The following is a 14891-nucleotide window of genomic DNA, read 5'->3' on the forward strand; positions in this document are numbered from 1 at the left end:
GCAGCTGGTCTCTAGAAGAACAGTACAGCTCAGTTCTTATCAACTTCTAATGCTCCTCCTCCCATCTCCATCCTATTTCCCTCTATATCGCCTTCTCCCTGTCTCCATTGCTTCTTTTCTTCACTGACCTGTTTCCTGGAGGCTTTATGACGGCTGTGGATGTAGGTTCCACAAGAACAGAGTCTGATGAATGCTCTCCAGACTACAGGCCCAGCATGTCATAGCTGTACAGCACCTCCACCGCCCTATTTATCATCACAGCTCTACATTGTGTTGTTTTCTATGCACTTTGGGCTGCCATGGCTTTAGCTGAAGGGAGTAACAGTGTGCAGTCTCAGAAACTGCCTGAATAGCTCATGAAAACTAGTTCCTCACTAAATAGGAGTGATAACTACACCATTCACAAACTGTATCCATCAACGTCAGTATATTAGTTTGTTAGTGCTATATGACATCCTTTGCAACAAGCCCTACAACAAACACTAACAAAAACTTGCTCTGAAGTTCCACTGGTGTTAATACACAATCAGCAGAAATTAAAATTTGCTCAATACGAATAATACAAATGCAGAATCCATTTATAAAGCAAACTTACCAGAAGCCAAGACAAATTAGGAAAATTAAACTGCAGAATAGAATCCACAATCATCTTTCCCCTTATCAAAGTTAACTGTACAGTAAATGACATATTGTCTTATACTGATTTAGTGCTTTTCTACGCTCAAGTGCACTCAAAGCACTTTACACTTTTGCCCATTCACCCATTCGAACACATAATCACACTCACTCACACAGTGATGGTATAAGAGAGGGAAGTGATAAATTGTTCTTTGAACAAACACCTTTCTGTTTTTAGTTTTTCTCTAGACAGAATTTATGGCAGTGCCATGAGACTCCTCTTTTAATGTAACAGTGGTATAACTTGTCTGGTTTATATTGTTAATATACACATAAACAAGTGAAGCTACCTTTATTGATATCTTCTAATGAACTAGTACTTTTGCACTTCAAAAGTCTTCATATTTCAAAACAATACTAATATTGGTTTAACATGAAATACTCAGACATTTGAAGTGATCAGTAGTTTCTGTAGCACATTCACAATAATAATGCAGTGCTTTAATAATACGTTTTAAATATTTTCTATTTTGAACACTGTTCAATGTTTAGAACGGAAGAAAAAAAAAACAGGTGTATTATGTTGTTGTGCACTAACCTAGTCCACATGCAATGCAATTCTTCAGCCATATTGATTCTACAAAGCTGGTCCATACATCACACACAGCTACTTTGTTCTCATTTCATCTGCCTCTGATAATAAAACGTACTGTATGTCCACAGACCTTTAGTGGAAATACCAAAGCAGACTTTGACTTGATCTTGGAATCTGTCAGAGCAAAATTAGTTACAACTACACAAACAGAGCTTCAACCAGCATCTGACCAAGCAGTTGCCATAGCAACCAGACACTCTGTTTGCTCAAGAAGAATTGGTCTCATCTCAGAGAGGCAGAGCAAACGAAATACACGTTCATACACATGATCCTGTATTTGATAGCTCTTATTCAACTGACACATGTATATCACGAGCAAACGGTCAGTCATTAATGTTTTAGGTGTACTGAACCCCACTGGCTCCTGTTCTTTCCTCATATCCTTCCTCCCTAAACCTGTTTCTGTTTTTCTTTTCTTTGCCCAGAGGGAGAAGATGAAGTCATGTCTCAATAATGAAACATCATCAGCACCATCACAACTCCATGGATCACAGAAGGTGACCATAGGCCTCACATCACTTCACCGACCTATTTGACCCCTGACTCATCCTCTCTTGCTTGACCCTTAGTGCACCCCTCTGTCCCCGCCCTTCATACAACCACAAATTAAACACCTCTTTTTTTAAATAAACCAATCAATACATTCAGAAGTAGAATAGATTTGATGTTCTACCATAATTCCATACCATCATTTACAGATACATGCCAACATGCTATTTGCAATTTGCTGTTGTGTGCTATAAACAAAAAAATGGCTTCACTTCTCAACATGGTGCTCTCCTGCACTACTTATGTCTTTGTCAAAGCTTACACGTCTAGAATCGGTGCCTGTGAATAGTTCCGCAAGGTGGAGATTACACAATACTGCTTCTTCAAAAGGAAGCAAACACAGTCACGACCTTCTGGAGGCCATGGTTTTCAAGTGAGCATTAAAAAGTGAGATTGAGGTTGCAGCTGCAGTCGTTTCATGAGATTTGATGTTTCTTTCACTGCAGGGGATTCTCATGCAAATCTGACTATTTTTGACAGGCACGGCTCTTATACAGAAGACTGTTGTGCAAACACAACACAAAGCAGGATTCGTTATGTTGACAACACCGGACCATGACATGCTGATATTTGCTCAAATGTGTTTGCATAGATGAAAAAGTAAATAGCATGTACTGTGAAGCAGTGTATTATTATATTAAATATTATTAGGTTAGAGATGTAGAAACTGTAAGAGTTTTGTTTTTGGTTTTTTTGGTTTTGGTTTTACTCTAGATGACTGTTTTTCTAAGTCTAACTTAGAAAAACTAAGTCTAACTAAGTCTAAGTCTCTGTCAAACTTAACTTACTTGAACATATTCAGCTTAATGTGGGTGAGCTGATGGTAAATGTTTCTGGCGCAAAGAGGGTAATGAATGAGCAACAAGTCAGCATTGTGACAATTAATGGCAGTCCTAATTCCTTGTATTGAAATTATACTAGTTTGGAAAATAGTGTGTTGAATTGAGCTGTGGGCAGCACAGTGGCTTGGTGGCTAGCACTGTTGCCTCACAGCAAGAAGGTTCCTGGTTTGAAACCCATCAGGGGCCTTTCTGTGTGGAGTTTGTATGTTCTCCCTGTTCTTGCGTGGGTTTTCTCCAGGTACTCTGGTTTCCTCCCACAGTCCAAAAACATGTATGTCAGGTTGATTGGTGACTCTAAATTGCCCATAGGAGTGAGTGTGAGTGTGTGAGGTTGTGTGTCTCTATGTGGCCCTGTGATGGACTGGTGACCTGTCCAGGGTGTACCCCTGCCTTTCACCCAAAGAGAGCTGGGATAGGCTCCAGCAGATCCCTGTGGCCCTAAATAGTAACAAGCAGGTATAGATAACAGATGGATGGATTGGCGTGTAAAAACAACTTTCTGGGGATTATCTGCTTGGTAATGAGACTAGCAATTGCTACATCTGTCTGTCGGTCCACCACTTTGGTCAAGACTGAAATATCTCAAGCATTAGATGTCTGTTAGTTGGTGCAGCAAAGGATGAAATCAGAAAATGTCAGCTAATTTATGCAGCTGCCCCTTTCTCCTGCTGTTTTATCACAGCAGGGGGGATTTGGAGCTGCTAAGTGATGTGAAGGCTGTTTTTCAACTTGTGTCATGTTGAAATGTTTGTGCGAGACTTTACTGCTGCATTATAGCTATTGTAGGCTTTCACACCAAACCCACATTGTGACTGTATATGAGCATAATCATTCCTTTCTTCACTTCAGGATGAGAGGACTCCTCTAACTTTAGATTCACAGTGTTAATTTAGGAGCTGACAGTTGGGGACAGCCTGGTCTTGCCTCCTAACTGCCCAGACTCTGTGCCTGTCTGGCTCCTGAGCATGTACACTGCTGAACACATCTGCTCTGAGTGTGTGAATGTATATGTCTATTTGTTCGTGGTGGCTTTTAGAAACCTGTCACACACACTGATCTCACCTTCCAGTGGAGATGAGTGCTGACCTTGCTTTTGTGGATGTGGCCACCGTCCAAAATCATATCTGTCTGCCTCGTGTTTCTCTATTATTTTCTTATCTGCTTCTAATTGTCCATGTCATTGTCCATTTAATGGTTTTGTCCTGGCACCTATTTTATAGTTAGCTGTCCTTGTGTGCTCCTTCTTCCCATTGGTTTTACTGTTCGGTATTTGACCTTAGCTTATCTGAACATGTAAGGCGGATAAGGTTTTTTTAGTTGTTGTTTTGGAATATCTCGGTTTTCGGTACTTTTGTTTTATCAAGAAAACTATATCATATTGATTTGTGGCTGATTCATTTGCACTTACAAATCACCTGTCTTCTCATTATTGACTGCTGACTACTAGTAATGCAACAACTACTAACAATGGAAGTCAACAGAAAGATCAAAAAGTACTAAATGTCCTTGTAAAAGGTCACGACCACATTACAACAGCATTTTCTCACTCAGTTGTACAAGTCCCGGTGGCTCTGGATAATCCACAGAAAACACTATCAATATTTTGGCCAGTAAAATCAATGATATCTGCATTAAATGCAAAATAAACGTCAGTAAAATCACAGAAAATGCAACTGACAGGAAAGCAGCTGCTGAGATATATGGCTACAGTCCAAATTTTGCTTAAGCAAGGAGATCATCAAGGACCAAGTTCTTACAAGAGTACTCTACATTAACTCTCTGCAAAACCAATAGTGCTTATCATCACCGCTGACTATATAAAGAAATCTTTCAAGTGGATCAAAGCTTTAAATAAAGAGGACAAAGTCTTAAGAGACAGGGTTGAACAAAAAGAGCAAAAAGGGAAAGTACTCATTAGGCCGCCACATTGACATACTGACCTGTGCAGAGGAATGACAGTGTAAGTCTTACAGAGACTTTTTTAAACAAAAGGTTTACTGGAGCAAGTAAGAAAGAAATCTCTCATAATCCTCCCGGTTAGTTCTTCCTATATGTATGTATACATAGATGCATTTTATTTACAGTCATCTAGTGCCCCTGCTATTAGTTTGCACAACAGGTCTGTCAAAAAATGCAAGCTGGAATTGCAGCAGGAATCCACCTTTAGCCTGAGTCACCCTGCCCTTTGTAAAGGACATAGCAGGCCTAAAGTCAGTCCCTCTCACATTTACATCACATTTGCATTTTGTCCAGTAAGACAGAACATTACAGCAACAGAGCACAGGGGTGCACCTCTCTATTCAGTGCTCTCCCACTCGCTCTGCTTATCACACTGTAAAGACATTTGTGCTCTGTCCTGTCATTTTCATTCATCATTTCCTATTTCTTTATCTTTTCCTTTGTCCCTGCCTCTCTCTCTTTCTTCACACACACACACACACACACACACACACTCCTAATGAGTTTGACAAGAACACCCTGTACGACCAGAAAGGCAACTGGATCAAATCCTAATCACCACAATGATGGGGAAGACAGATTCTCTGTGCATGCTAATGAGCAGCCTTCTTCAGCCGAAAAAAGGTTATTTAGTGAATTAAAGAAAATTCCATTCATTCATTCAGACAAATATCTGAATGTCAAACATCTATACAAAAGATTGGTAGTTTTTATATCATGTTATTTATATTAAGTCATTTTCTGTTTTGTTTTTCAAATGTTTGTATGTTTCCAATAATTATTGTAGATTACTGTAACTGTTGAATAAACTTGGCTGGCTGTTGATGAATAAATCTTTTCTGATCTGAACCTTAATATATTTCAATGTTCAAATATAACCATCTGTATATGTTCTATACTAATAGGATATTTAGGAGGAGGACTAGACGCTCACAAAACATTATCAAATCACTGATAAATGAATCTATAATCATTCCATACATGACACAGTGCTCAACACCTAGATTAGATTTTGCTCCTGCCACAGCAACAGCTACACTCTGACACCTGCCCCACTCACATATTGGCACAGTGGGAATAAATGGCGTTGTTGGCTTGATGCTGTTGTCATTGCGCTGGGCTTTTAGAGCTTCATAAAAAGCTGCAGAAGGGTGTTGTTTTGTTTTTCAGATGAATGATAAGGAAGGGGACATCTAGATAGAGTGCCAAGGATACAAGCCTTGCTTAGGATAAGGATCTGGGCTTTTAAGAGAGTTTCTAGATTTTTATTTGCAAACCAAAGAAAGGCAAAGATAATTTTGGCACTGCTCACAGAGGCATGAAGTACTGGCACCTTGGACAGAGAACAATTTGTAAGGCATAATACCATCAAACCCAACACATAGTGGCTGAAAACAGGATATGTGATTAAAAGTTGGTTGTCTGTTCTACATGCTTGCTCAGGTAAGGGATGGGTCTCTGTCCAGTAATAAAAGCCTATTAAGTGACTCCATATTACATCATCCTTTCCATATAATACTGGAAAGGTAAGGTCCAAAGGGGAATAATAAATCACTTCATTTCCCTCTCAGCCAATACTCTCAACCACATCCACTTTTATGTACAGTAGCTTAGGGCTCTCGGTCTAATTATTAGAAATGTGTGATCTTGTATAGTTTTGCTTTATGTAGCTTCTGGAGGAACATTGTTTTGCTGCAGTATGTTCACTGTACATGGTTGAATCATAAGAAAAATAAAAACCACTTAACTTGACTACAACAGTAGAAGAAGGCTTACTACTTTTTAATTTGTACTTCCTGTTGTTAAGTAGTGTTTAATACTGACTCTTTAAAACCACCACAAGTCACCAGTCAAATTCATTTTGCTTTGCCTTGTTAGTCTATTTACAGTGGTGGATAAATCATCACCCATTAAAACTTACTGTTTATAGTCAGTGAATTTTGAAATGACAAAAAAAAAAGTTTCTTTCCTCATCAGATAAGGACAAAACTGTGTTTGAGCCACTTGCCTTGTAGGTATGAGCAAAATAAGTCACTGGATATGAGACAGAGGGCGACTTCCAGCAGAGAGCCTTTGAATCCTGCAGTAACTGATGCTATCTCAGCCCTGTGTTTTTGAGGACAGCATGATAAGGGCTTGGTTTGGGGCTCTATTCAGGGCAAGCTAAGATCCACAGAGGGTTCTCTAGCCTCATTTTCTGACCGGCCAGCTCCCAGGCCTATTTAATATTTCACAGCCCGGTCTGAAATGGAGGAGAATGCACTTAATTAAGTGTGAACAATAAATTAGCTATAACCAATGCCCCGCTGTGTGTATATATGGTCAGTTTAAGCTTTTGATCATACAGCAAGGTCCCTGAATGTGTACGTCCCTGAGATGTTGAGGTGCATGTAGATGCATGAAATTACAGTATAACATGATTCAGCCATGACGAACTAGAACTTTGAAGTGTTAAATTGCCAGCTGGTTGTCAGTGACTTGGCCTCAGAGGAGGAGGAGTGGTTTGCTTTGAAAGAGGTGGGCGTCAGGAATAAGAGCATAGGCACATTTAGGAGAAAGGTACCTTGTGTTTCAGGCAGACACACATACACAAACACATAACCAGATTTACAATTTGATGTAATCACTTATCACTGTATTATAGTAATAGTCCATCACAAGATAAGATTAAACTGCTACTGCTAATAATTGGTAATTTCTATTTTGGTTTAAATTATTTTAAGATATATTACCCAGAATGCTTTTCTGTAATCCTGTGCTGCGGTTGTGTGGGTGGTTTGTCCAATTAGGGAAAAGTGCAAATGGAAAGAGGGTGATGCTGAGATGTGTGCCTCAGCTGTTCAGGTAACACAAAAGGTGTGATATGTAGCACTGGCGATGATAAAGGTGCAAGCTGTAGCTGCACCGCATTCCCCACACTGATAATTGGATGTGCATGTGAAGCTCAGGCTTTGGAGGGGTTTCTAACCATTTTTGCTTGTGATCTCTTAATACAAAGCAATGTCTAATAGTGAATTCAAAGCGTGTGTGTCTACAAGTTATGTGCAGTTTGATCTCACACATCTTCATTTGAATGTTTTGAATAATACTGTAAAGCCTAAGGACATAAAACTATATGACTTTCATTATGAAGAAAAAGAAATATTAGAGGAAAGTTAAAACCATGCATCACGTTGTGTAGCAGAATTTTAATTTTTGCAGTCCTATGATTTAACCTGAAGAGGTGATGATTTTCATAGCTGTAATTTTTAATTCCATTTAATGTGTATTTCATCTATTTACAGTATTATTGTTATATAAAGCTGGCTAAACTTAAAAGAAGAATTGTTACATGTATCTGGTTCATAATAAGCTTGACAGGAGATAACCATGACGACATTATTCAGGATCATAGGATTACTCGTGTTGTGTTTTGTCTTTCATGCGTGAAATTGGTGGACTGACCCTTTAATCTCTGAAGTTCTACAGGAAAATATCCAAGTGTGAGCTATAATATCAAAGTTAGCAGGGTGTCCACAGCAAGAACAAGAAAGTACCACAAGAATTTGTTTATTCTGAGTAAAAGTTGCTTCTAATGTGTTTATTTTAATAATACAGTGTGTTGTTATTAGGATATTATGGACCTAATTACCAACAATAAACTTTTTAATGTGCACTATTAAATGAAATTAAATTGCATTAGTTATTTAACCATGTGAGTTCTTAGATGTTACTGTATTCTAGGAAGTGTGAACAAGAATCTTTAAATGTATTGCTTTGAGTGGACAGCACACGCATTCAAGTGCACAGGTTCAACCACAGAGCCACAGTGACTTCCCTAGTATTTGGCAGCAGATGCAGGCCTGTCCAGATGAGCTGTTACTGATGGAGAAATGTATCATCCTCCCTCCTCCTGTCTCTGGCACACTGTATTCATGAAGAGTGCTGGTGTCAGGCTGAGTACCACCTCTTCATGTATGTTTATATGTGCATCACTAATCTTAAATATCTCTTCAATGTACTGTATTGGGATGGGAAAAAATATACACTAATAGCATTTATTAGACCAACAGAAATAAATATCATATAGAATCCAGGTAGAGATTTGATAGAATATAGCAAATATCTCAAAGAAATCTGTCAACGGACATTCTGTGCAAAGTTTTAGATCCTAAAATTTGTCAGAATAGTAAAAAAAAAAAGGTTCTGGAAGCAATTGCATGTCAGTCTATGTAGTCTATTTCAGTCAAAGCGCGTTTAGTTTAGCTCCTTCATGTTTTTTTCTTTATTAAAGACCGAGACAGCACCTTGTTAAAGGAGTGTGTGAGGAGTTTGATCAACAAAGAGCTTACAGGAAGCTTCAAAGTGTCACATCTGCTTCAGTACATCTCCTTTCATTCTCCACTGGGCTGTGTCACAAAGTGACATTTTTTTTAAAAACTGAGTGGTATTGCTAATGCACTAAAATTATAGGTTGAGCTGGACTGCAAGGCAGACTGCCATCTACTGGCTTAAATGGAAACCCCCCCCCCTGAACCTCACCTAACTGCCGCCACCCTAACACTTGCCACATCTCTCACTCAAGCAGTGGATTAGAGAAGGTAGACTGAGTTCATGCACACGTGTTAGAAACACCAGGTGTATCTATATCAGTGTGAGGGATAAAGAAAATTTTAACTATTATGTACCTTTTTAGGATTTTGCATAACAGCTGTTTAACCAACCTGGAATCACAAATCAAATCTACATTAGTAGTACTTGTTGTTTAAATATACACATTCATTTGGTAACTGTGTTGAACTCTAATGTGCTGTATCAATAGGTAGATCAACAATAAGTGAACTGAAGCTATAGTTGCTGTGAGCCAGCCTCACAGTTTGTCACAGCACCTGTCTGAAGTGTCAGCTACTTAGTATAAAATGTCATCCAGGGATACTAGTCAATTAACTGCATGACCAATAATCCTCTGCTCATCCAAAAAAACTGTTCATAGCATTTACAGGGTTTGCACTACACAAATTTTACCAGAATTCTGCTTTACATGAGCAGTAGAGTTAATTTAGATAGATCCGGCCAGCAAATCACTTTGTCAGGGGTCATTTACATCTTCTGCCATTGCTCCATATGGTCATTTGGGTTTTATTATTTAAGAATTTTTGCGTCAATTAAAAACCCCCTGATCTTTTTGGGGCAAATGCAGAAACAAAAAAAATCAGACCAGGGTAATTAATTACATGCCAGGGTCATTTAAAAGACCGAACTAAAACACCAGGTAATGGAAGTTTAGTAAGTTCATCAGATTAGGTTTTTCCAACTGTGATCATAAAATAAGCAAGTTTACTGTTTTGTTTTGTTTATTTTGTAAGTTGTAGATCTTACATAATAATAATCACATTAGTGTTTATGTAACACTATAAGGAAGCAAATTACATGTAAATATGTCAATTCAAATATATACACAGGCCTATTCAGCACATGGTTCACTAAGTTTTTGAATATCGGAGCTATAATCAGTCAAACAAAGGAAAAATTGGCTACATAACATTAACATAAGATACAATATATAAACGCTGGGCTACAGAGCAACACTCGGTCCCCAGTCAGACTGTGAAGTGTCGGCAAATGCTGCTTCTTTTTCGGTGGGTAATACAATATTGTCACGTTTTCGTACCAACCAGGTGACACTGATTTGTGTATGTTGAACATGACTCGCTCTGGTCTGTGGGACGCAGACCACAGTCTGCCGGAAGCTTTTATATGGTAATGAAATCTATTGGAGCGATGCGCGCACCAATCAGAAGCGTTTGATTTATGTTTAAAGGACTGTGGAGAGGAATAGTCGCTTGGCAACCGTCTAATGAAATGTGCAGTCGTGGCTGTTGAAACCAGCGTCCTCAGGACCAAAGCAATTTGCGACTATTTCAAATAAAACACTCAGCATCTCGGATCTTTCAGTGAAATAAATACATGATTAAATCGGATTCTCACTGTCAAACGGTTTCCAAAATGATGGAGATTGTCATTTCAGTGGAGAGTGGTGATTTAAGATGGTCAAAGGGGATTATTGATTTATTTTCCCATTGATCTGTGCCTGTTTTTAATTCATTAATACAGCTAAAGCATCGCCACAGCTTTGTCGTGAGGCTGTTTTATAGGCGCAGCTCCTTCTGAGCTGAGAAAAGATGTGACATCGACACACACACACACACACACACACACACACACACACAAAAATGCCTAATTTTTCCTCTTGGAATGAAGACTCAGTTAATGTGGGCCAACCTAAGTCTGCATTTTGCCTTTTCTACCTCTCTAAATTGGCAATAAAAAGCACGATTGATTGAAGAAAGAAGTTGGTGTTTATTGCAGTCAAGTAGGCTCTGACTTCTTTGACAACTGACTTTAGAGAAAACGTTTGATTTAGAAGACCCTGAGAGGAAAACAACAAGTAGGGTCGATGCTTTTGCACTGTCGTCTTGTTTGATCTCTGAATCCGAAGGAATGAAAATTGGATGGATGTGGCTGTTACTGTGGAAACCAACTTTCCCTGCCTACATACTCAACTGCACAGCCGCGATATATTTGCTGGCAGAATATAGATCAGGCATCTCTGTTAATCTCCATTATCCAAACTACAGAAACGCACACTGATCATTAATATGTCGGGGAAGACACGCACACTCGTGGGAAAGCTTCGTGCACGTCAAAAACAGTATAAATGTTTGTTACTTACAACAATTGGTAACAGCAAAACTGTTTGCCACCTCCAGGTTGTCAATGTGAGGCGTCAATCTGAATTCCGAGGTGCCAAACTGAACCATTCCTATCCGAAACGCGCTGTACTCTTGATCCGCGCCTCTTGGAAAGAGTCCCCCTGAAACCAACATACAAAAGACAGTCAGCGACACTTAGAGGTTACAATGTTCTGTTTTGTGCCACATTTTCAACCAGCTATCCTCTGGGCTTTACAGCACAAAGTCGCTGCTTTTTACCCAAATCGTTTTTCGCTTGAACTAATTGATACCTACCAATCTGAACACTGGGCGAGCCTCCAAGCGCACATCCCCATAAAACCAGCAGAACTGAAAGGTATAAATTCACTATTTTTTCCATGTCCACAGTTTAGATGTCCACATCCACCGGGGGAGTCAGATATTCCTTGTTGTCTCGGGAGATGTTAGATCCGACACATATTGGAGACCTTCAGCCTTGGGAAGAAAACAAAAATAATCTGCAGCAAAGGCGCGTTTTTCTGCAGGTGGCCAGCACTGAAAGGGCACCAGCAGTGAAGGAATGGTCGCCTGCAGTGTGGGTCTACTGTCTCTTCTTCCGCTCCTCCTCGTCGCTCCCCTCCTGCCGGCAGCTGATACCTCCTCTGAACGCACAGGGACAGTGCGCGTCTCCGCTCGGCGCGCCGGAGATACTTTCAGCATCACACCCACAAGTGTGGAATGTTAATGAGAAGGCGGACAGAGACGAAAAGAGCCGAGCGGCACTGGGTGACAAAAGTGCACTCTATGCTTCCAGCTACTGTGGGAACAAAACATTTATACCTGAGGATCTCGTCTTTGTTTAATACATGACAAGCTTTAGGTTGCAGCATTAAGACATGAAGACATTCAACATTGTTGATTCATAACATCCTAGGGCCATTAAATGTCTACAGTGGGTCCATATTATATTTTTGATAGGTGTAAATAGAAAGCAATTTTCTGTCAGGACCAATGTGCTTTGTTGTTAAAGCAGGAAGGTCAAAAGCTCCTCAAGTCAAAGACTAAAAACATGAATTTGATTTGCCAAAGAACCAAACAACCAAAGAACTGTGGGAGATTTTTGCTTGAAAAAGGACAGATATAGTTTGTGGATAATTAAAACTGTTAGAGAGTAATGCTCTGTTGATGGACTAATCAATTAATTGACAACCAATTTTTGCTCTGGGGTTTCTAATTAGTGACCAGCATGCAAATACAAAAGGTCTTCAAGATCACTTCAAGAGGTCAAATAGATTGTGAACCTAATTTGGCTCTTGCTGGAATTAAAGACTTGCCTTCAGCTGTAAACCACACACACGCCTCTGACATCTGTTTCTGACATTTTAAGATAAGTACAAAATCTCCACATTTACACCGAAGAGGCATTTTGCATAATTGATAAATATTAGTCAAGTGACATATGCATGTAGGTAACAGACAGCTTGATTTGAGATCTTGAAAACATTTTGGGATCATTTGAATAAACAAGCCTTCTTTAAATCATGTTAGCGACTTATTTCTTTCTGGGAAAGGTGCATCAGCTGGAAGCCATTACTCCTGTCCAGGAATAACCACCAAATGAATCTTCTCGTTAACTTTGATCTAGTGTTTATTTCCACCATCTGCATGCAAAGTTAATGCAAATCTATCTATGGCTGAATGTAGGCACAGTTTTTGAATGGGGTTAAATGGAGGAGAGCAACCTCACAGCTTCTGTGAAAATAAATGGCAATCTGTCGCCATGTTTTCTGATATGCATATCTCAGCCTGCACAGACAGATGTATATTAATCATTAGACGGTGTGAGATAGCAGTCTAGCAGCAAAGTAATGAGGCTGACAGTGAGGGGGAGTGGAGGGTAGCAGCAGCTTGGAGCAACGGTGTCTGTCTGATTTCAGCACCATGGAGAGCACATCACATGTAACACTGCACACAATTCCTCAGCTCCCTGACTTTACATATGGGTGGGAACTTTTCAGTTTATTATAGCTGGGCTCGTATTCTAGTCACTTGGACCATCTTTTCTACCAGTTACCATAACAATGCAGCCACCAAATATCTAGGAAAACAGTTGCATGTTAGAGTTACACAAGGTGCTGGGCAATCAGGATGTAAACAGGCCAATTGTAGTGACTGGGAAAATATAAATATATTCATTTACATAAATAAGAAACTTTATTCTCAGTCTTTTTTAAATCATGCCACACATCCTCTGAATAGAAATAAATGGGTATAGATAATGGATGGATGGATGTCACACATCCACATTCACAGATCACAATAATAAACTTCCACAGCGTTACTGTTACCAATAGGAATGATGGCCAAAATGGAAAAAAAAATATCCATAGATCCCAAGATGGAGGGTCTCCCATGCATGAATTCTCTCTGAAAGGTAATTTAGTTTTGATTATCTTCCAGCACATTCTACAGTGTACTGAAGTTTGCAGTCTGCAAGATCATTTCACCGTCACAACACTGAAGATCAGACTAATGAGTTTTTAGGAGTGGGAGTAACTCATGATTAAATTATGAACCCGCTGGCTGTGTTTACCTTTGAGTCAAGTTACACAAATAAACCAAAAAAGCTGGATGAAAATTTTATACATGCTATGGCAAACATTTGAAAAACCCAACTCTGTGTGACTTGTAGAGCAAAAAGCTGATCAAGGCAGAGTCAGTGACCTTTTGACAATTGTGGGAACACTCAGGTTTGTAAGTCTCAGAAGCCCTGTGCAACTGCATCCTAAAAAGCACTTTCATTTCTAGCATTTAATCTGTGCTCTTATTTAGAGTGTGTCACACACCTGCGATGTCTAGAGGAGCTGAGGAACCTAACGTAACAGACCTACAAAATAAACAGAGTAATTACGGAAATAAAGTAATACAAGGTTCAGGCTGGCAGTTCAAATATGTAGACAGATACACCTTTATTCACATAAACTGACAGTTCAAGCAAGTTCAATGAAAACAAAAGAAAAGGAACAATAGGTTTAAGGGTCCACGGCCAAAATAACAAGGAAAACACCCACTGTCTAGAAATAGACAAATAACAACAACAAATAAAGTCAGCTTGGCTGCATGAGAAACAAAAAGATAATTCTTACCCTAAATGAAACACACTCCAGAACAAAAAACACTAGGCAAACACTACACAGAGACTTAGTCTAGGAGTTGAGCTCTGGCCACCACAAGAAGGGAGAGGCCATTTCTGTTGAGGTATAATTATATACAATCATGGCAACTGGTCTCAGGTGTGAGTGCGCGTGGCCAGGCAGGGAGGCTGGAGGAAAGGTGTGACCGACCTACAACACAAAATGAGGAGATAGGAAATTCTCTCTCCCAGAAAGGACTATCGAGTCCCTGGGGACGTAACAAGTGACTTAAAATGAGTAGCATTTTTGTATCTCATTCAAGGCCACTTTAACAAGAAACTTAGCTTGTGATGGAGAAATACTGGCAGTTGTTTTGGGTATTTGACACATGATCTTTCATTAGCAAAATACACACTTTATTGCTGCTAGTTACCTAGTTCTT

At 39.4% G+C, this 14891-nt stretch overlaps 1 protein-coding gene across 1 annotated transcript in view; it reads right to left on the reverse strand.

The window, feature by feature from the left end:
- gria2b (glutamate receptor, ionotropic, AMPA 2b) overlaps positions 1-11761 on the reverse strand; it is a 38655-nt gene extending 26894 nt beyond the window's left edge. Inside the window, exons 1-2 of the mRNA XM_026329936.1 lie at positions 11631-11761; positions 11336-11476 (exon numbers count right to left, since the gene is read on the reverse strand). Coding sequence (XP_026185721.1) covers positions 11336-11476; positions 11631-11715 — 226 coding nt within the window. The 5' untranslated portion in view covers positions 11716-11761. The remainder of the gene's footprint in view (positions 1-11335; positions 11477-11630) is intronic.
- Between the last annotated feature and the right edge of the window lie 3130 nt (positions 11762-14891).

Source organism: Mastacembelus armatus, chromosome 10 (assembly GCF_900324485.2).
Source record: "Mastacembelus armatus chromosome 10, fMasArm1.2, whole genome shotgun sequence".
Classification (NCBI taxonomy): domain Eukaryota; kingdom Metazoa; phylum Chordata; class Actinopteri; order Synbranchiformes; family Mastacembelidae; genus Mastacembelus; species Mastacembelus armatus.